The sequence below is a fragment of the Gastrolobium bilobum genome, unplaced genomic scaffold (genome assembly GCF_033153095.1).
Source record: "Gastrolobium bilobum isolate Gb01-03AN ecotype WA unplaced genomic scaffold, APGP_CSIRO_Gbil_v1 utg29884, whole genome shotgun sequence".
NCBI classification, from domain to species: Eukaryota; Viridiplantae; Streptophyta; class Magnoliopsida; order Fabales; family Fabaceae; genus Gastrolobium; species Gastrolobium bilobum.
The window spans coordinates 57949-82215 of NW_026895604.1; the positions used below are offsets into that span (position 1 = coordinate 57949).

Here is a 24267-nt window from a genome sequence, read left to right on the forward strand (position 1 = left end):
CACCTTGTACGCAATATGTCACCCACTTAAATACGTGCACTGCACTTCGATGTCTTCATAAAGTTATATGAAATTTTCTTAGGTTTCCATTAAAATGTAAAAATGTCCAATTCGACATTTGTAACAAAAGATGAAAATAACCAATCAAAAACTTCAGTGGTCTAAATTTGTCTTTCTCATAATTCTGAAAGCTTAAGCCATTTGAAGTGGGCGTGGGAAAGAACTTAAATAAATTACATGAGATTAGAGATTCATCACAGTGCCATCCTTGGGGAAAAGAATTCTCGTAGCTTTGACTTGAAAAATGCAACAGTATAGTTTTTAAACCGGGATTGTAATGAAAAATTGAATAAGCTCAGTAGTAACACTACATAATTGTGTTTACATGGATAAACAAATGAAATGGTTTGTTCAATATCTTTATAAATCGAGATTTCCAATCAAACATGTTAGAGTCGGTCGTAAATCATGATAACATTTATTGAACAAGTTAGAGTCGGTCGTAAATCAACCAAGAACATGTTAAGAAAAAATTAATGAAAAATAAAATATATAGTATATAATAAAAAAAATAAAGACGAGAATTGAAAAATTAAAATCTATAGAGAAAGAAAACTATAACCAAGGAATTTACCAGTTTACAGATAAAATGCTGAGAAACCTATTCAATTATGGGCAGGGCAGGGCAGGGTAGAGATAGAGGTGCCAGGCACATCACGTGCTGTCATCATTCAAACATCTAACATAAGTGAGTTATCATCCTTTACAAGCTAAAACAATTAACATCGGAAGCGTTGAGACAATCAAACAGTGTTTCCTACCGGAAAATTGGTCAGTTGTGACAAACTATTCAGTGGCATCAACAGAGCCGTTTCTGTACAGTATTATGGACACAACTCTAAACTTCTACTCATTTGTTTCCGCAGGCACATTAGTTGGGGTCTGTTCCCCCATTGGAGTTGGGGTCTGTTCCCCCATTGGAGTTGTGGTCCTGTCCCCCCTACCACGGGGTTTCCAGAAATATTTACCGATGAACGATTCAGCAAGGTCTGCTGGATACTTCTTTTTTATAAAGTTATCCAAGCACTTCCGGTACGAAAAGTCTTCTCTTCGTCCATCCTTCAAAACCACGTAAAAGCATCTGCTGTCTTGAAAACTGCTGTGTCTACTGACCTGTAACAAGTCCTCCTAACATTAAATATGCACGAAAGCCTAGACACACACACACACACACATTAAATCTCAACACAACACAACGCATTATACACAAATGGATATATTATATAGCGTATACTGAAATTGATACGCAAGGATGGAAAGAAAGAAATCAAGATAAACCAACATCAGTTAGTCAGTACACAAATCCTCCAAGTTTTAGAAAGAAACTCGTTCATCCGGGGCACCTTTAATGAAAACAATTATCACTGTAAATGAAAGCTCAAAAGGCCAGAAAGCAGAACTGGAGGATACCATGACATGATCAATTCCAACACCCATTTTGGTTTCTTTATCCGGATGGTGTTCAAAGACATTTTCAAGTACAAATTGTTGATCTTCAGCAGCAAGAGGATCCCCATCATTGTACCTTCACACAGGAATTTATTATTAGAAAAATAAGATAAACATGATGCAGCTTATGATACATAATTCATAGGAAATCTCGGACTGCTAGAATAGGGAGTACGGAAAAAGGAAACAACAATGGAAATTCACTAACCGTTGTGCTATTGACACAGATTAAAACATTTGGATTTCAATACCCAAAAAAAAACATTTGCCTTTTATTTTCGATGTTATTCAATACTTTTATCAGGAGAAAAAATCATAGTAGCTGATAACAGCTATCATAGTTAATGGTATTATGTTAACACCACACCAAAAATAACTTCCATAAAAATTCCAGTGGTTCTGAAAATGGCAGGAATGACACATGCAGTTTCAAATTATCCACCTTGCAATAAATGTAGGTAAAATGAGTGAGACAACAAAAAGTCTGGGTGTAACCTGAGCATACAAATGACATTTCAAGCATAGGAAAAGGTATAAAGGTATCACAAATTTGTTTAACCTTGTAAGTTAATAATCTATTGGAGAGTTGCACTTGCTGCCTCAGGAAACTTACCCTTGTTGTTGCATAATTCGTCTGATTGACTGCATAACAGGTTCAATGTCCTTGAGAACATCCTGTTCCTCAGAAGAGTATATATCCAATCTCTGCCCAGGTGCTCTAGGGGGGCGATTATTATTTTTCCTGTCTCCAGCATTAGAACCCCAACCTTGCGAACCTTCAAAGCGGTTTTTCTTAAATGATTCTCTACCCTGTTTTCCCCACTGAAAATTTCTATCACTATCAGAATTAGCAGAAGCAACTTGTGAGTCCCATCCACGTGAACTTGCAGCCTGGTTTGACTCATTCTGGGAACCCCAAGCTTTATTTTCTGGGGATTTGGATTTCCCCCAAGAGCAATTGTCAGCCGGCAACTTGGCATCCCAATTTAAATCAATTTCCTTACTCTGAATCTCATTCACATTGTCAGAATTATGCTCCCAGGCATTGGATCTAGAAGAGTTCTCTCGCATATCAGCTCCAACCTTAGATTCAGCTTTCCACTTACCAGAGCTCCAAGAATCCTTTTGGGCTCTTTCTGACCCAGTATCTTGTATTTCATCTTTATTTCTTCCCCGAAAGGACCAATCATTGGAATTTGGTTTAGTCTTATCTTTGTTTGCACCCCAAGCACTGGACCTAGAAGAGTCATCCTGGGTAACACCAGATCCAACCTTATTATATTCACCTTGCCACTTTCCAAAGCTCGGAGAATCTTCTTGGTCTATTTCAGACCCACCATCATGTATTTCAGATTTATTTCTTCCCCAAGAAGACCAATCATTAGATTTTGCTTCAGTTTGATTGGTGTTAGCATCCCAAGCAGTGGACTTAGAAGAGTCCTCTTGGGCTCTTTCAGACCCACCATCTTGTATTGGAGATTTATTTCTTCCCCAAGAAGACCAATCTTTAGATTTTCCTTTTGTTTGATCAGTGTTAGCATCCCAAGCAGTGGACTTAGAAGAGTCCTCTTGGGCTCTTTCAGACCCACCATCTTGTATTGCAGATTCATTTCTTCCCCAAAACGACCAATCTTTAGATTTTCCTTTTGTTTGATCAGTGTTAGCATCCCAAGCAGTGGACTTAGAAGAGTCCTCTTGGGCTCTTTCAGACACACCATCTTGTATTGCAGATTCATTTCTTCCCCAAGAAGACCAATCTTTAGAGTTTACTTTTGTTTGATCAGTGCTAGCATCCCAAGCAGTGGACTTAGAAGAGTCCTCTTGGGCTCTTTCAGACCCACCAACTTGTATTGCAGATTTATTTCTTCCCCAGGAAGACCAATCATTAGATTTTACTTTTGTTTGATCAGTGTTTACATCCCAAGCAGTGGACTTAGAAGAGTCATCTTGGGCTCTTTCAGACCCACCATCTTGTATTGCAGATTTATTTCTTCCCCAAGCAGACCAATCATTAGATTTTACTTTTGTTTGATCAGTGTTTACATGCCAATCACTTGACTTGGAAGAGTCTTCTTCGATAGCATCCGCTTTCCAATCAAAGTTCTCTTCAAAGACAGCATCATGCTGTGGAGACACGGCCTGGCCCACATTTTCCTCATCTTCTAGCAAATCATCAATATCTCCACCCAAACAAGCATTGTATTCTTCTTCCCCATTGGCAAGGCTTTTCATCGTGTAAAGAAAGTCGTAAACATCCACCCCTCCAATCTCATCTGCTTTTATCTGCAGAAGAAAAAACCGATATTACAATAATGTTTACAGAATTCCAACTCTTCATATCATCAAGTCAAATAATAAATCTGAGTAAAAATCAAATACATCTTTTGCATTCCATATGATGTCAAATCTTGATCCTGTACCAACTGCCACATGTTTACCCCAGGAACAGGAGGCAACTATACTTGATAAAGAGTCAGTATGGCATTTCTCAGCAGCTCGCTCAAAACATTTTCTCGGTGTCTGGACAATCACATTTACAAAGTAAGAGAAAGATAATGACATGATACATCTCATAATTTCAACAATTAGCAAGGCAGTCCCTTACAAAGAGTGTTGCATCAGTGAATGGTACTTGAATATTTAACTGTCGAGCCATTGCTTTATATCCACCCATATTAAAGCCAACCAAATTCCCACCACAAGTCATACTATTAGCTAACAGAATGAGATGCTCTCTAAGAACACCTTTTGCCACCATTTTCACAGATGCTGCTACACGCTGCATTTAGCAACAAAAGAATAAGAGAAGAAGAAATGTTAGACACCTGATGCGGGGCAACTAGAAAGAGCAGACCACGATCAAGGCTCTTTCATCCAACAAGACTCAATAATTGATGATATCAATCTCAACTTTTTTGACAGAAGAGATTTCGCTAACAAGAAAAGACAAAATTGTAACAATATCCCAAATCAGGCTTATGGACAATTGGACAACAAATATGAACATTACAACTACACACATCAAAGGATTGCAAAAATTGCAAACTGTAATAAAATCTGGGGCGGTGTTTGGTTTATTTTCATTCGAGATGATTTCACTAATAATAATAATAAGGGAATTAGTTTTCTCATTTTACATGAGAAATTTTTTCCTTCCTACACACAAAATAAATGAGTGGGGTCCACAAAAAAGTGAGAAGACAAAAAAACCAAAGTGGGACCCACCTATTAATTGTGTGTGACTGTGTGTAGGAAGGAAAAAATTTCTCATGTGAAATGAGAAAACTATTTCCCCAATAATAATTACAAAATGCAACTTTGTTTTCTGATTTCAAGAATTTGCAAAGGAAATGGTGAAAAACAAAATCTTGTTTTCACCATTTCCTTCACAACATCTTGTGAAACAAGAATCAACATGTAAACAAGGTGAAATTTTTGTAATAATAAACAAAAATATATTAACTAAAAATGTGCACAAAAAACAAACCAAATGCCTCCTTAGTTTCCTAATATCTGTCAAAATGTATATATCCAACTATCAAAAAAATCTCGAGTACATGAAGAACTGACAATCCTAGGAATTGCCATTACTTTGAGATGAAAAATAAGGATGAAAATTCCTAAGTTCATGCTAGAGACCATAGCTTTATTCGAGTACTTCAGTAATTTTCTGTGTTATTTCTATAGTAATCACATTGTGAATTTTTGTTAGTTTTAGATGATAAACACGTAATAAATTGGACTCTTTTATTGTTTCATAGGTACACCTATGGAGGTTGATGGAAGGACAGCAAAAAATACAAAAGAATCAGAAGGAATTGTGCTAAGAAATTCAAGCCAGAGAAGAAATAAAACATCTAAATCTGAAACCAAAGTTTTGTAGAGGTACCATACTACCATAACCCAAACTGGAAGAGACTGCAGTCAATATGCAACATACTCTGGGAAATAAACTTTCAAGGATTAGCATGAGTAGCAATGGTCACTTGGCTGGAATCCCACCCATTACAACAATACCACTGGACACTAAATTTCTTTATTCCACAAATAATTAGCCTCTCAAGAAATGTGCGGAAGCCACTTAGCTGCAAAAGCAATGTTTCTACACAACAAATTCCCCAAGCCATAATCCCCTTCATTTTAAGGCCTACAAAGAAAACCTCCAAAACAAATAGATCTCTTCTCAGTTTGCCCACATTTTTAGGCCTACATATCTTTATGCAGTAGTTTCCTATCACAATTATCAAAACAGTGACTATTCCGTTCTTAGTAAGACTCTTAACAAAGGAAGCTATAAAATAGTTGAACTTCTTAGAAAATACGCCAAGAACTCCAATATTTACCAGAAAATTTTTACAAATATGAACTTCAGGCATGGATTTTTGTAAGTAACAATCATAATGGTCACATATGCATGAAGGTAAATAAAGCAGGCAGAACTAGAAGAAATGCACTTCTATGAAATGAAAACACCAATAGATGATACTATATGCAGCCAGCTCTATGTCACTTATGACTATGACTCTAGGTCACATACAGCAAAGGAAAAATGTATGCACTTTTGAAGATTGATGAATGAGAAATACACACTTTTCACCGCAGCCTGCTAGAAGCATGCTAAAGGTGCATGATCTCAAGAATAAGAAGAGAACCTACCATACACTTAACATTATATTCAATATAGTCTTAATAAATTTACCTGAATTGCTTGATCAAAAGTACATGATATCCCTAGTAATTCCTGAATTTGCTTAATAGCATATGGGATGGAACGACAAGTATCAATCAAATGAAGAACAGGAAGGCAGGAGTCAAGTACAATCCTCCATGCATCACCACTTTGTTTAACAGCTTCTTTCTCAAGAATGATGTCTAATGCCAATTCACCATTAGAAGATTTGCAAGGGTTTCGAACCCACATGTTTGAGTCTGAATTAACCCAGATTATACTTGCAGAGCTAATACGGGGGTCTCCTATTTATTTATGAGAGAAAATCAGAAAGATTTCCTACAAGAATATATGTAGCTAATGCATTTATGTATAATAATGAATGCAACACAACAGACGACAGACCAACAATATAAATTAATTCCTAACAAACCTGAACAAGAACGAAAATTTGTAAGCAGATTAAATCCTAAAAACATAAATAAAAGTAAAATTTCCAACTGGACAATTACTTATGGATGTGAGAAAAGGACACACAACGGCTCATGTAATTGAGCACATGACTGGTCCTGCAACCACCTCTTTGTGCTTTCTGTAAAGGCTAGTGGAGTTTCTGATAGTGGCTGCATTTGCCAGTGGTAATTCCAGTGCTTGAAGAGAATGGTAAAAGACTTCCAAGGCCTATAGGAAGAGTACGAGTTGCGCAAGTTATTCATTCGAAATGGGCCAACCGGGTTTAGATTATGTTGTTCTATGTTTTTTGTTTTGTGGGTTTGCTACATGTAACAAGCTTAAGCTTAGTACGCTTTAGCTTGAGAGCAAATGTTTAGCATATTAAGGTTTAGAGACTTGTTGATTAGTCGGTTTGGATTGAACAAATGGTACTAATGCTTGACCTAACTATTAGAATGGAACAAAAAAAGAAACACTTATGTTTGTGTATAGCATCACATCAGAGTATCAATTAAATCCCAAATTATTCTAAGTATCCTCTTTCTCATTTCCATATTCCCTACCTAAACCCTATATATTGGTTTAATGATAATAGAAATATAGAATTTCATTAAAAAATAAATGTAAGGAAAATACCTTTGATTATTGTTTCTAACAGAACTGGGCAGATTAAGTCAGCCAGGATGTTGGCAGTTTTGTCTAAATCAGTAACATCATCTCGCCAAAGGAACGTTACACATGGTGCAGAAGAATGTGGAGAAGAACAAGACTCACTGCCAAGAAGGAACATAGATAAGAAATCCTCATAAAGAAAACAAGAAAAAATTCTATTTTGAATCGCCTCTGAAGCAGAAATGGAAAGAGAAACCTTAGTTTTTCCAAGGAAAAGGCATCACAGAATATTCAAAGGGTTGTATCAGTGATATAGGATTGGCAAACTCAACAGATATGATGGCTGAGTTTGTTGGGATCCTCATTATATAATAATGTGTTGAAAGTGATCAAAACTTGCAATCATGAGAAAACAATGAAATTCCTAGTTTTGATAACAAACTTCAACACCCAGACAGAAATGCAAAAACATTTAAGTACAATCAATCAATAAATATATATGATCTTAAATACTACATTCAGCTAGGTCTGACACTTTTCCATTCAACTTATCATGGGATTGTATTGTCTCTAATGCCTCTTTGAGGTGTTCTGCTAGTGGTTGCTTCGAGGGTGTGGCCATTTTAAACTTTTGAAGAGATCAGGCAGCTTCACTATGTTTTTATTTTCTTGTTCTCCTTTTACTTTGCCCTTTTTCAGGAATAGGAGGATTTCCTATCCTCCTTTAGTTGAACTTCCCCTCATTTCATTCTAACATTTTCTATTTCTATTAAAAAAAAGTTAAGCACTTGCTATGCCAAAAGTCAAATAATCATTTGAATCACAATCTTATGAAAATGTACATGACAAGAACATCATACATATTCTATAATATACATACATACATATATGTTAGAAATTTTGTCAGAACTATACAAATTTTAATAAAGAAAAAAAGAAAATTATCTACAAGAAAAAGTTTGGTTATGAAACCAAGAAAAAAATAAAAAAGAAAACCAAACAAGAAAAACACAACAGCTTGTAATATAAAAATATGCCCAGACTACCATTCTAGGCCTCCCCATTTGTACATCAAGAGTGAAAAAATTAAAACATAAATGAGTTTCGAAGTTTCCTAGATCACATTGCAATTAACTAATTACTTCAGGTAAGCATGAATAATTAAGAATGCAAGGTGATTTATCCAATGCATATGGACAGAACAGAAGATTAAACCTGAAAAACAATTCAGTCCTCTTAAAAACTTGATAAACTTTCTTTTTTCGACTGAAGGAATTAAGTCTTTCTTGGCATCTTTGGAAAACTTCAGTCGCATTGATCTTTAACTCTGCTAACATCATCTGTTCAAAAAATTATATTGTTAACTATTAAATACATTAAAAAATAACAGTAGTTATTGTATTTATAGGGAAAAGTGTTTATCCTTTTAAATGACACAACTTATATCCTTTCACTCTCACAAAGAGGTGAGACCCACACCTTTATTTTTTTTGTCAACTCTCTCTCCTCCTTTATCTATCTCTTTCTCTCTCTTAAAATGACACAACTTTACATCCTTTAAAATGACATACACTTTTCCCATATTTATAATACAAAAACAACCAAGACTTGGATTGCCCTACATCAAAGGCCTGTGTTGTTCTTCTCCTCACATGAATATCATGCTAACCTTAACAAGTACAACACCAGTTTCTCCTAAATACATTGTTCTTAATATTTAATGTAGGACAATCCAAGTCAGGTAGTCACTGTATGAATCAATGTATGGAGTAAGGTAGGTAGCCACACATAAATATGCTGAAATTGGATATAAAGGAAATCCAATAACCTCGTCCAGATGAATATGACCAATAAGGCCTGCATCAGTTTCAGAACTTTCCCTGTGAGTTCGCTGCTGTTGGTATCTGCAGATGAGAAACAGGTACCAAAAAAAAAATTGAACGGTCTCATTTTTAAAAATATAAAATATCACAACTTAGTTGAATAATGCAAATACCCCGCCCACATAAAATAAGTAGTAGATAAAAAAGAGAGCAGACAAACTGCTTATGAGGATGTGATATCCTCCATGAACTAAAAGGACAAAAACATAAGCCATGATCCAAAAATCAACTCATTATAAAATAATTCTAACCCTGCAGCAAAAAAAAAAAACTAGACATAGTAAATTTATGAACAAGCACCACATCACCTCAAAAACAATGCACAAACAAAAAGCACCACATCACAGCATAAACAGTGTGCAGTAATCATCCTCTGTTCAACCTTTAAAACTGAACCCCTCCCCGCCAATACATGCAAAAAGGAATTCAAATACAAACAGTATACACCTAAAGTTCAAAAGCATCCGGTTCCGGGCAGCTTTGCAATCATAACTGGGAAGCAGTTTCTAAAATAGTACATAAATGTCTTCTCTCTGGTATTTGCTCATGGCTGATTCAAAGGAGTTAATATTCCTTACATTCAGGTAGACTGAGCAGCCAAGCAGCACTCGTGTTTTTATGTTCCATGATATATGTACAATTTCCGGTCTTGAAGGATATCAAACAACTCCCTACTTGTATACACAAAACCTCTTTTCCATATGATACGATTACTTTTATATCTGATAACATGCCCATGCATGCCAGCACATGCACACTCAGTCTTCCCTCTAATGGGGCATTGAACTTTCAGAGGGGTTTAGTGAGAAAGTATTCCTATTTGGAGAGTGGGTAGGAAAATGGAAGAATATGATGAACAAGACACATGGGAAGAGTCTAAGAATTTTTTTATAAAAGAAGATTATTATTGAGATGAAGAGAAAGAATTATTCAAGAGAAAGAAAAATAAGATATTCTCCTAACAAAAGAACAAAATAGAAAAGAAAAAAGAAAAAAGAGAAAATCAATGTAACATAGCTTCCCAATCTCTCAACATATCTGTTAGTGAAACCCAATTAAAAAGGCACCAAATAGACACCAAATCCCTTGTCTTATCCCAAATCAAGTGATGTACCAGAGAAACCTCATTAAAAATACGATAGTTTAGCTTCAACCAAATCAACAAAATTTTAGCACAAACTGTGCATTGCCCCAAAAGTTTGGCCTCTACTTCTACCAAACCAATAAAACCAATCATAGAGAAAAATCCTTCCAACCTTAATTGGAGGACAGCAGATATATTCAAGAAAAATTAAAAAAAAGAAAAAGAGAAAGAGGCTAAAAATCATAAGTTGCCCGATCAATTAGAACTCCGAAAATACTAGAACCCTAGTTGATTTTTGGAGGATGCAAAATAGTAAATGTAGAGTAGGTGTAAAGGAGAAAAGGAATAAAGGTAAAGAAATTCCACCGAAAATGGAATATCACTGACGACAGATTATTATCCAATACGTGAGTTCACTTCGCAACCTTGTTTTGTGGAGCCCAAGTATATTATTTGGTTAATTTTCATTCGTAAGGGTTCATTTGTAGCAAACTCAAAGCTTAGTAAGCTTTAGCTTGACGGGTAGTCCAAGATGTATTGAAAATAGGTTGATAAAAAGTCCCACATCGTTATATTAGTCTTACGCAATTGTTATAGCCGCTGCCGCTCTATACAATATATCCTCCGATGTGCTATTGACACTCACGGATCTAAACATTCCCTCTCTTTTCCATGTTATTCAACATATCCATTAGCAAACCAAAGCTTTTCCACATTTTTTAAAAAGACCAGAAAGAAAGTTTTAGTCTTATAAAACAGTTATCTCCCTACCTAAAGACTAAAAAAATCAACTTTTCAACAAAAGACGTTAGAAAGGGACAGAAAAGAAAATAAAACACAAAATATTTACAAGTCATAAGTCATACCACAGAACTTGTACTCTAGAATAAATTTCAGGACTTTCTTGGCAAGAGAAAGACAATTTCAAGGACACATAAGTCAAGATTTGATAGAAACCCAGATAAAGAATTTTAAAGAACTCCATAGATACTATAAAGCAACAATATCAAAAAACAAAAATACACAGAGAAGCCAGTAAAATCCCACTAAATAAACTCTTGATGAAAGTCAAGAAAAACAATGCAACGCCAGAAATAAGCTGACATCTTTTAATTTTCAAATAACATCAATCCAATAAAAAAAATTATTTTGGGATTAAGAAAAAGCATATGATAACAGGCATCTGAATTCTCAAAAAAGAAGTATACTATTAATAACATACTGCTTTTGAAAGTTACAACAATTTAACAAGAATCAACATCAACATTAACATTACCTTTAACCCAAGCTAATTAGGGTCGGTGGTAGATGAACCCAATGATAGATACGAAAAATAAATAAATAAAAAAGGGTAAAGGAAAAATAAGATAAAAGAAAAGAAGGGGAAAAGAAGGAGGGGGGATGAAGAGGAGAAGGGCTAAAATGGGACCATCTAGAATATAGGGATAACAACGGGTCTAACCCTCCACCCTGCTTATAGCTTTTCTTCATTATGTCCTAAAACACATCGTCCGTCAATCTATATCCCACTCCATTAAGTCTTGTTTAACTACCTTTTCACAGGTAAGTTTTGGTCTACCTCTACCTCTCTTTGTGTCAAGCTCTTGGTAACAAACTTTTGCTCTTACGGGAGCATCCAGGGACCGTCTCATTACATGCCCAAACCACCTCAATTTATGTTCCTCATCTTTTCAATCATCAATACTACTCCTACTTTTCGTCGAATATTTTCATTTCTTATCTTATCCATCCTCGTATAACTACACATTCACCTTAACATCCACCTTAACAACATGCTCATGTTGCGTATGTGCTGGCCAACATTCAACTCAATATAACATTGCAAGCCTTACTGTTCTCGTCAAATATCTTCATTTCTTATATTATCCATCCTCGTATAAATACACATCCACCTTAACATCCTCACCTTAACATCCATCTTAACAACATGCTCAGGTTGCCTGTATGTTGGCCAACATTCAACTCTATATATCATTGCAGGCCTTATTGTTGTTCTATAGAATTTTCCTTTTAGCTTAAGGGAAATTTTGCAGTCACACAAAAACCCAGATGCACTCCACCATTTCATTCATCGTGCTCTGATTCTATGATTTACATCCTCATCAATCTCACCACTTTTTTGAAAAATTGATCCCAAGTATCTAAAAGCATCTTTCTTGGGTACCTCTTGACCAAGTAGATGCATGGGGTCTTGATCTCCATCTATTACCAGAGAAAACTCACCTCATATACTCAGTCTTACTCTAGCTTAACGTGAACTAACAACAACTTAACAAGAATACAAACACTAATATCCAACTTGATGGCAACATGCTTCCAACAATTTCAATTCCTTGTCTCAACACCAGAAAAGCCTGATGCTGGCCATTTTTTGTAGAATTAAAAAAGTATGCTAAAGAATAAGACAGAAATACAGAAGCAGATGATAAGAAAAGTGGCAAAAAGGCCAAAATTCAAGCAAAACAACCAATAACAATAATAAAAGAGTTATAAAATCATTCAAGGGCCTCCGCCTAACAGCAATAGATATTAGAAAAGTTGTCTCTTGACAAGTTGTCAGAGTTTAATCCTTGAAGTCCCATTTCTTAATAATTAAGTTGAATTTGAATTTCAGCATAAGAATAAAAATAGGCATGCCTATTGTGCATGCTTCATCAAAAACGAAACTTGCAGCAGGGACCATATTAGAGATATAAAACCATCCTAAAAGCTTAAGATTTAAAGAAAATTTGTCCTTGTGTCAGTTGGGAAATGCTTTGGCTGCTAAGTGTTCTATGCTTGTTTTCTTCGTTCTAGTCTGCATGTTCAACTCATGCAAACCTGGAGAAGGCACTATACAAAACCCAGAATCCAATCATCTCCCCCCCTCCCCCCCCCCAAAAAAAAAAAGGAGAATTGCCCATATGAGAATCTTCCAATGTGTGGTACATAATTACACTTTTTATGCAGGTAAGCACGCATTAAAGTGCATAAATGCAACTCAGAAAGACAATTCAAGCCATAAGATGTCAAGCAACCAACAAACCATGGTTGATCCACGCCTTATAAGTAACATTAAACTTTTCTTAACTAAACATTATATGCAGAATAGTGCCAAAAAAAGAATGATACTAAAAGAGGAAACTTACTCAATAATGAACTCTACTGCTGCATCCTTCAGACTGACTTTTCTCAATTGATTTTTAACTAAATATGCCGCATTTTCTCGACAATGACTCCTTCCACAAGAACAGTCATTCAAGTATAAAATTACACGACGATCAATGGGTTCATTCTTAAAATTGACCTTGCAAAGTAATACTTCCTGAGGGCAAAACACATAAAAAGAAAATTCAAGAAAAAACACAATCATTAGAGGGAAAAAAGATGACCAAAATTAACTAAGAAGAAATGATTACCTTCATCAACTCCCATGAAGAATTGCTGTTAGGACTAGCATCAAGGACTGCCTTATATGCAGGATTTGACATAGCAGTTGCAGCTAAGACACCTACAGGCTCACCAGCAGGGAATAAGTGCTGAGCTTTTTTCTCTCCAGCTTGTATCCCATACTCAAATTGGATAATCGAATTACTACAAACATTTCTAACAGTTCCATCATAGCAAATCACAACATCCCGAAGAATGGCCATCAAGTTCTTAAATAGCGTTCCTGGTTCAGATAATCCTTTTGAAGAACGTACAATTGTTTCCCTGGTTGGAATTGAATGCACCATCTCTTCATAGGGATCCAAACCGTGAAAAAAGCACCCTTTGAGTAATCCATACTGTGCAGAAGGATAACCATCCCCATCATAACAACACTTAACATGAAAATGAGTTGCTACATCTTCAACCAATCCCTTTGAATAGAATCTTCCCCTCTCAAAAAGTTGCTGGCCTAAAAACCCAATCTGTTGAACCACCTTGTCAACAGCCGACCTACTCTTTGAGTCAATTAAATCTCCAAGTTTTGTTGACTTTAGGGCAAAATTTATTACAGGGAGTTCAAAATCTCGAATGTGCTTCTCTAGTTCTTGTGCCACCTGTTCATTGTATATGGACCTCAACTGATATAACAACGGAGAAACTTTTCCAATGCTTCTATTTAAAATACTTTTGGCAGCCCTGGATATTGAAAAATCTTGTAGGCCAACACTAAACCCATCAGCAAATAAGCTTTCCATCAAAAAGGGTTGTATTACATCAAGGAAATTTAGTGCCTCCTGTGGACCCTTCCCAAAGAAAATTGAGGCTGCTATTTCATTTATCATTGCAGGCAAAACATCCTTTTTGACATCAAATTCTAAGATTTCACTCTCACTAATTAAGTATCGCCCCCCATCGCAATCAAAAGAGGAAGGCAAAGCACACTGCAACATTTGCATGGAAGTCCAATAAGAATCACCAGAACTGGCCTTCAGCAAAGCAGGTCGTGGCAAAGGCAGCAAAAGAAACATGGCCAATTGATTAGCTGCTGCTCTATCCAAAAAACATCTCTTAAACAACATCTTCAATGACAACAACGATTCTGTGGTTAACTGTAGGTTCAGATTACCGCTGTGAGAGCTAAGGAGCTGTTTCTCAACAGAGAATAGTTCCAAAACCTCAGCTTTAGCAGCAGGGGACTGTGGGTAAAACAAATGAACACAGTCACCGTCAAAATCAGCCCCAAGGGGTCCACAAATTAAAGGATTTATTTTCACTGTGTGGTCATCGTGGATGTACACAACAAGTGCTTGCAATGAGTGTTTATGGGTTGTAGGTGGTCTGTTTATGAAAACAATATCACCATCCATAATCCTCCGATGCACAATCTGACCAGACTTTAAAAATGTGTGCCCCTTTGAGCCCTCTCTCAATGAATAAGTAGAAACACCTTCCTTGAAGGTCAAGCACAAATTTTCATCTACCAACTTCTGTAAATAACTCATGTTATTTACATTTACTCTCTCCTCAAATGTAATCTTTTGGGCAACTTCAGCCGGAATTCCTACTTCATTTATCCTCTTATAACCATCTCCAGTTATCACACTCCGGGAAGAAAAACCTGAACCCTTGCTTATAAATAAAGTCCTCATTTTCTCAAGCCATGCTTTTGTTGACGATGTACTGAGGTCTTTATTGACCCCAAAATGTGTTTCGATGTCACGTGCTGGTTTAGACGTACCCCTAACTTGGAGATATTGATCAACCACTAACTGCAAGTCATTTGCTTCAACTTGATGAGACTCAAAGTTTGGTTCACCAGATCTAGAACTTCTGATGATTTCAATCTTCCTGAGCAATTTTCTGAGGATTGTCATGGAAGGATCCTGCAAAATAATAAATATACATAGCTAACCAATGCTCTATACAAGAATTCTACAATCAAGCAACCAGTCATATTATCATTTGCTCACCGAAGCCATAACAGTGACGCCATCTGAAACTACTGGCACAGACAAGCAATTCGGTGGTACAGGAAGAAATTTGAAAACATATCCATCTTGAGGAAAATATCCTTTTCCAGCAAGCTTTTTTTTGGTCTCTAGAGGAATTCTCTTGATAATTTCCATCACCTATTAGATAATTAACGAGCAAAATATTAATCAAAAGGCAAAGACAAACATTTCAACCCAAAAATATTTTTAAAAAAAAGTTGAAATATGGGAAATACTTAATATTATTTCACACAATCGAATGTAAATCAGTCTACTATATAGACTAACCCAAATAAAAGAAAGAATAAACTAGAAGATGAGGAACTAATTATAACTATATTACAAAAGGCTATTTTCAACAAAGAAAAGAAAAAAATGCACATAGCGATTACCATGGAACTCTCTCAATTATAGACCTCTTTAACAGTCAATCGCAAACATTTTAGGAGTAGAATTTTCAAACAGAGAAAAAATGGAAACACAAATTCCAGCTGGGTGATCCAGACAGAAAATAGAATTGTCAAGATAAATATATATGCCACTACAAAAGCACAGGTAGTTGAAAGGAGCATTTGTTCATTCCTGGGTAGATAACAAGTAATACAAATCAATAACAGCATATCCTTAAAAATTAAAGAAAAAAGATGTCCACGGCAATGATAATGCCAGACCCAAAAATACAATTATCGGAAATGTGATGTCTCTCATTGAAGGATGCCTATAAATGCATTGTCACATGACAATTTAGAGAACATAAACTGTCACAGCAAAAATAAATAACAAAGAAAAATTAGATATTATGCATATAGAGGCCTAAAAAATGGAGGATGTATATGAAAAAGAGGAACAGTAAAAATACAGTAACTTGAGAAACATATATCCAGACAAGTGAAAGCAACTAGCCTTTTTAAGCAGCTAGTAAAAAGAAAGGGAAGTGGAAACCAAACCTCAAAAGGAAGCAAAGCTCGGGTATGATCACCCTCGTAGCGATATCCATATTTATCTAAAAAGCTCCAAAAATCATTAGGCATCTTCTTTGACTTGGATACCTTCAGAGCCAGGTAATGAGCACCATCAGTTGTTTTGACCTCACAAACAGAAACTTGTGCAGCATTAACATCCTGAAATGAAGAAATAAAAATATCATGAACTTCTGAAATGAATATTCATCGAAACAACAGATTCCCCTCCATAATAGCATCAATAGCAAAACCGATTTCAGCCAATTCTGATAAGGAAGAACTGATTGAAGCATAAATTATGTACCAAGAGAGAAAACAGCAAAACAAAATCAGAGAATAAGTCACATTTAAGAAAACCATGGATGTAGCCCCCCAAAAAAAAAACACTGGCAAAGTATGAAGCCTCTCGAATTGCTTCACTGTTATGTTCTTTCCTGCCGTTGTTATTCATCTTTTCTTGCCATTCTGGTTTCTGTAATTTCCTTACAATTTTCTTCAGTTGTAATCATAGTTATCAAATGCGGATTGCGGCCTAATGCGGCCAACCTTCAAAACTGCTATAACGTTATTGCGGGTTGGGGTTGCGAAAATAACGGAAAGAATATATTTATTAAAAAAACAAATTATATATATATATGTGTGTGTGTGTGTGTGTAACATAATAAATTATTAAAAAATGATGACACCTAAAAAAAATACAAATAATAAAAAAAATATAAAGATAAATAATAAAAAAAATTAAAAAATAAAGGTAGAGTTGACATGTTACCTCTTAGCAATAAGTGTCCAAACTTTAGCTATAGTTATACTACCTTTAGTTGTAACTATACTTTACTGATTTACGAGATTTGTCTTAGTTACTTTAATGTTTTACCTTAGTTAACCTTTTAATGATGCATTCTTTTTATTTTGGGATATAGAAATAGTTTTACCCACTATTACTATAACCAGGTTACTTGGTTACCGTGAATTGTGAACCACTTTTCTGACAAATGTACTTTTCTTCTTTGAATAAAGATAGATCAGAATCTCTTTCTCTCTCACTTTTCTCTTTTTCTCTTTTCCTCTTTCATCCGTTTTCTCTCACAGTTTCTCTTTTTCTCCTTCATATATTCTCTCTCTCTCTCTTACTATTTCTCTCACTTTTTCTCCTTTTCTCCGTCATCTGCTCTCTCTCTCTCTCTCTCTCTCTCTCACTCTTTCTCTCACTCAAAGCTTTGCTTCTTTGTTCATGGCTTCCACATTGAACTACTATAAGAGAGAAAACGAGGGCGATAAAGAAAGCAAGAGAGGCAGAAGAGAGACGCACAACAGAGAGGCAAAAAGGCAGAAAGAGAGAGTGGGTTAGGGTTAAAACCATAAAAAGACACTGTTGCGGCACGGCGTGGATGGTTGCGGCGAAGCTCCGCAAAGCGCAACTGGCGCGGCCTATTGACTACTATGGTTGTGATTTTCTGTTTTGTTAATATTGTCAATATATATCAGAAAATCTGGGTTTTCCAGGCCAAAAGACTTGTGTTATGTTATCCTTTATTGATTATGTAGTTTGGTTCTTATCAACCTTCATAAAATAAAATAAAAGAAACAAAACACCATTAGGATTGCAATGTACAATCTTGTACCGGAAAAAAGGTGTACTATTATCAAGGTAGTCAAGATCAAGACCCTGTCTAAGATCAGGGGAGGGGTTTGACATGTAAAGGGTGAGATCATATTACTGATAACAAGATACTGCCAAAAATACAAATTTATACGTGCACGCACATGGATGTAAGAATATGTTAAATATCTATGGTAGCAAATCATGTATATACGGTAGAATCAAATACGAGCAATATTGAAAACTAATTTAGTATTGAACATCTGTATAATCAGGATTGAGAAAGGATATTATATGATTTGTTCAAACTCACCTCACAACAGGAAGATAATAATGTCTGTGCCAAACCAATGCCTGAAGCTGGAAACTGAAAAGTTGTAAGCCAGTAAGATCAAGCACACAAAATGGCATTAGAAGAAGGATGTATCCTTGTATAAATCTAACACACAAAGTGCAAGATAGCAGGATTGCTACACAAATTAAGACAATTAAATTAACAAACCAAATCTTATTACGGCACTCTAATATTTAAAATGAGAACAAGAATAAAAAGAAAATATGTCCTGAACAACAAAATTGTAATAGTTTTACTAATTTGAATGTTTCTTAGTGGATCAGAATTAATGAAGTCACAGGTTTCTATAGCAATACAAAATAGCAGCATATTCACCAACATTAATTTTTAAGTAGAGGCTAATTGTACTCATACTTATATATATACACTCGATAATAACAATTCTTAATTTTCTTTTCCTCAGTCATCCTGAAGTGGTCTTTTTGGAAGAAGTCAAACTTATTCGCATTTCACAATTTTTAAATATTACTGTCAGTCCATATTCCTCATTAAATCAAACTGCTTTTATAAACTTAATCAATTCCCTTTAGAATATGAAACTCCTACATGAATATATACACTAGATTACAACATTTATTTTTATTTTTGTTTCCTCAATTACACTTAAGTGGTGTTAGTTAAAGAAGTACAACTTTTTACTTCACACATTTTAAATATCACTGTCCATACTCCTTATTTTTTCCGAAAGCTTTTCTAAATTGATAATCAATTCTCTTTAGAATGACATGGCGATATTTACTAGAATACAGCTTATATGATAATATGAATTTTCATAAAATCATAAATAAATTTGCATATTTTAATAATCATGTATTTAAACCATCAATAAGTAAAAATATCTACAATATGAATTTATTTCACAATTCTTCTATTTACTAATTGAAAGAATATTATTTAGACAACCTCTAAAAGGATCTTAAAAAAATAGATAAATGATTAGAATGACATATATTTTTTAAAAAAAATTGACACCTTAAATAATTTTTTATTATTACAACAAAATACTAATCAAAGCATTTGTCATACCATCAAGTAAGAAACTTCTCTAATAAATAAGTTAACAACCCAGGATATTTTGAAATTATCAACATTGAGTATGATTCAATTACAAAAAAATTGAATTTCAGGTTAATAAAACTAACAAACCTATAACAATTGAATTATTCCAAGTACTATGAAACAATTTGCTGTAAAGAAATATTATGCAATATTATCAAAAACAATTCGGCAGCAAATATGCGTCTTCAAAACCAAATGATATTGAAATTAATTACAGAATCAATGTTTGACTACTTATGCATAAAAATGACACTTTGTAACTTGAGTATTAAATTTAATTCATATTTTTTCAAAACGAAACTACATTTGCTTGTAAACAAATAGGGATAACTTTTATCAAGGGAAACTGACTACATGCCAACAAGGATAGGGTTAACCAATAAAGATCAAAACCCTTCAATTACAGGCTTAGGTTCAATTTCCATTTTCCACTACCAGCAACTCCCTTTGGTTAGCAATTTGTAAGTATGATGCTAAGCCCTCACTTAGGCTTGTGGCATGCCCTAAACATGGAATGAGGTAGCCTTTCCTCGCCCCTAAGCTTTTTTGAAACCCATACAAAATTAATAAATAAATAAATATATGAACCATTATCTAATATTTGTGGTGTTTTTTTGTTTTGTACAGTGAGTTAGAATAAGATCATAATGTATTAATAAAGCAGAGTTAAATTACATAGAAGTGATAAAAAAAAAAACAAAAAAAAAAACCTAAAAGCTAGAAGGGAGAGAAGAGATAACAAGTGCAGGATAAGAATGAGTTTGACAATACAAAAATGAGATTATTTAGCTAAGAAACGTTTAGGAAATTAGATTTACAAGTAATTAAAGGGGAGTCTGAACAAACAGATAATGGGTGTGCAAATAGCCTCACCCAAGTTCAAATGCATTTTCACTTGTAAAACAAAAAATAAAACACCTTTTTTTGGGTTGGGGGAGGGGGTTCAAAATGACGTCAAAGAGAAGATGAGGAAAATTAAAAGATCTCAACGGCAAATGGCCCTTTTTAGAGTCTTCTAAATTTGGCATGTAGTTAAAAGAGGAAAACGAAAACATTTGGCTAAAGCTCCTTCACGCTTTATAATTAATTAATACAAGTTATATAGACACGGCAAAAAACTGAAAAATTGTTCATATTCCAATTGGGCAATACCTTGGTTTTCTTCATTTTTAAGCAGTTTAAGCAGACCAGGCTAAGCATCCGTTTCAATTCACTAACATGACTAGGATGATATATTGGAACTGGTAACTCAATATATCCAAAGTGACCTGAAAAGAAAATTTGAAATGTTAGTTCGTTAGAAATAAGTCTTTTTTTCCATTTGAACATCAGTACAGAAAATGAGCAAATAGCACACCTTCACATTTTCCTGGTTCAGATGTACCACAAGATTCACATCGGCCAAATTCAAGAGGCAGCCCAAGGAATGGATTTGACAGCTGACTAGCATGACTGATTTGAGAGTCACTAATGGATGCTGTACACTACCAAAAAAAAAGCAGAAAATTTCCCAATAGATCAAAAACAATCAAATATTGAATACATCATAACATCATTAGGAAGGCTTAGTTACAAAAACTTTAAGTAGATACTACATTCAAATTAGTGTGTATAAGGATTAACTTTGCATTCAAAACAATTTATAGTCAAAAAATTACTTATAGAGCCTTTCATAAAAATACAAATTTTTCCCTAAAAAGTTATAAAAAGCCAAACATGCACAAGCAACCAGGTAAGTAAGAATTAAACAAAAAACAAAACACCAACTGATAAGCAGCCATATATGTATGTATATACGTACCCAGAGAATACATGCTAGAGACTAAATTTTAAAATCATTTGAAAATTTTTAACCCAGAAAAAGAAATTCAGACCAAATATTTATAACGTAATAGAATTAAGAGTGCTGAGGAAGTGGGAAAAAATGAAGGAAAATCTAAAAAATTGTAACAGAGAGGAATCTGAACTGGTATCAGTGAGATAAACTGTATCAATTAACCAGAGACTAACAGTAACTGTTAACAGACTTAAAAGACAACATAAATAAATTTCAAGAAATGTCAAAAACAAAATAAATAATACTCCAAATAAGGTCTCTGTCAAGGAAAACAGCAACAAATACTGCCAAAAATTCTAGCAAGGATTTCCTGAAATATAAGCAAGCCATTCTTCATCCTTTGCACTGATCATAATAACATTCTCCAAAATTGATACTAGTTTATCTCATTTGTCATTTAATAAAAGAGATGTTCTCCATCAGCTGAATATCACAAAGAGCTCAACTGCTCTGTGAAGCAGCATCTAGTATTCATACAATTTAATGGCAAAAATAAATCTATTTTGGGCTTACAATTTCCTGGCGTGTAGCCATACTGAATCTGATCCCAACAACCTTCCCATCTAAAACACTTGAAGGAGGATTATCCTCCATCACTTCTGGGGTAAATATATGGTGCCTGCAAGCAGATAACTCAATCACAGTCATCATTTGCAAATCAGACCAAATTTCAACAAAACTAAAGAGGAAAAGCAAATAAACAAGCAATGGAAAGGAATAATACAAGAGAAAGGTAACCCAGTATAACTTTACGCACACTTTCACAGAATTAAGCACATAAAACAAATCTCCAAAGACAGCAGGAAACAAATACATCCAACATGTCCGTAATAATTGACCACCAAGAATGCCTGAAGGGATTACTAGAAAATATAAATCACATACTGTTCAGCAAAAATAGAACTTTCAAATTTCAACCACCCTAACGAAGAGGCAATGCTGCCATTCTTACTCGGAAGTACTATCTCCTTGAAAAATACTCCCACAGAAACAGATAGATTCAATTATGCAGAATTGTGTGTTTAAACCAAACCACACAAAGGCATATTTATAACTTTGAACTAGGAAGTGTTAATTATTTACAATCAAAATCACGAGTAATTATCCCCTATGAATGATACTGCTACTTAATTAGGGCACTAATTGTGGCCTTACATACATAAATTCACTAATCAACATCTCTAGAGATCACAAAGTCACGTAAGAATTCCTACCAATTCACCAACCAAAAGCATGAAAGCTATCATCATCTAACCCAAATCCTTAAACAGGTAAAGAAAGCCCCCACTACTTCATCAATGGAGCTTACTTCGCATCCTTGTTCACCAAAACACAAAAAAAAAAAAAAACAGAAATGAAACAAACACCTTCGATTCCATTTCAACTTGTTAAATGAAAATAAGAGAGAGAGAGAGAGAGGTGAGGTGTTCGAGAAAACAAAAAACAAAAAAAACGAGAGAAAATGAACAATGTTGTTCAAAAACCTTTCCCGAAATGAGGACCTTCGAAGAAAACAGTTGAATAGAACTAGTCAAACAAAAATCCAACCATAATAAATATATACATTCATGATTTTTCTACTTCTGTCTCACCTGAGAAGCGGAAAACCGCACTTTAAGCGTCTCACTGAGCTGACAGCAAAACCCTAGACCCTGAAAATGAACAATTACAAAAATAAAATGAAAATGCAGAACAACAACACGGAGATAGAGTCACAGAATCGGTACCGAAAAGAGTTATTGCATGGAACAAAATTGCAGAATCACCAAAAAAAAGAAATCCGAGTACCGAATCGCAAGTACCGATTCACTCACTTAAGAGCGCGTGAGAGGGTTTGAAAGAAACGAGAACCGAAAAGAGCAAGAGAAGAAACGAGAGAGAGGCTGAAGAGTGAGACTGAGACTGAGACTGAAAGTGTGAGTGTGAAATTTTGGGTTTTGTATCTGTTTGCATGAAACGAATTTTCCGCTTTCAACAAGGAAAAAAAAAAAAATAGAAATTTTATTTATTTATTTATTTATTTTCTTTTTTGCAAATACACAGACTGGGTTTTGTGGGGAGCGGGGTTTTGGTGCTTCAAGACGGTTTTACCCTCGTGGACTATTTATTTTAATGCTTGGTTAGCAGTGGCCTTGTGTGCGTAATTGGAATTTCGGTGTTTGCTGGGAGAAAGTGGAACGGCCTACTCATTAATTCCAAGTTTGCATTTTGTGTCTTGCGGGACCCATTGTCGTTTCCTGGGTAAATAAACTTAACTGTGGTTACAAAGATTAACCCAAGTTAAGTAGAATAGTTGTACACTTGTACTATATTGCTCTAGCTTTTTCTTTCATTTTTTTAAATTAGAAATAAAATTACTTTTTACACACATTAAAAATATGTAAGATTCGTATGAAAAGAATGGAGAAATATCAAATGGTGTTAGTTTAAATGGTACATGTTTAATTCCATTTAAGCAAGCTCTTTGGTTCAAGTCCTTGTCAATATAAAAAAAAATCTTTGGAAAAGTTAGCCTCACTATAATATGAATGTTCTCGACTCGAGCATGATTGTCTCTGATAAAAGATAATTATAGTTTATCCCAAAAAAAAATATAATAATAGAGAAGTATAATATATGGATCTCACACATTTCTATAAGAATGTAAGAGATAATTTTTATTTCATTAGAAATATTAAATTTTATTTTTTTTAAGAGAATGAGTGGCTGCAAGCCTCTTGTAAACATATTTGAAAAGGCTGATCAATGATGTAAACTCGAATCCATAATTAATTTAGTTGAGGTATCAAAGTAATGGGTTATTGGTTCTGAGTTACTAATT

At 34.7% G+C, this 24267-nt stretch overlaps 1 protein-coding gene across 1 annotated transcript; it reads right to left on the bottom strand.

Moving 5' to 3' along the window:
- Nucleotides 1-657: 657 nt before the first annotated feature.
- On the bottom strand, nucleotides 658-22040 carry LOC133283877 (DNA-directed RNA polymerase V subunit 1). Its single transcript, XM_061480803.1, has 17 exons — nucleotides 21960-22040; nucleotides 20967-21093; nucleotides 20762-20877; nucleotides 18509-18562; nucleotides 16581-16754; nucleotides 15613-15771; nucleotides 13630-15525; nucleotides 13360-13535; nucleotides 9072-9147; nucleotides 8459-8583; nucleotides 7268-7404; nucleotides 6209-6483; nucleotides 4115-4288; nucleotides 3889-4029; nucleotides 2123-3792; nucleotides 1471-1585; nucleotides 658-1173 (listed from the first exon to the last, which is right to left on the bottom strand). The coding sequence occupies exons 1-17, from the start codon at nucleotides 22038-22040 to the stop codon at nucleotides 907-909; spliced, it is 5763 nt and encodes a 1920-aa protein (XP_061336787.1). The 3' UTR covers nucleotides 658-906.
- Between the last annotated feature and the right edge of the window lie 2227 nt (nucleotides 22041-24267).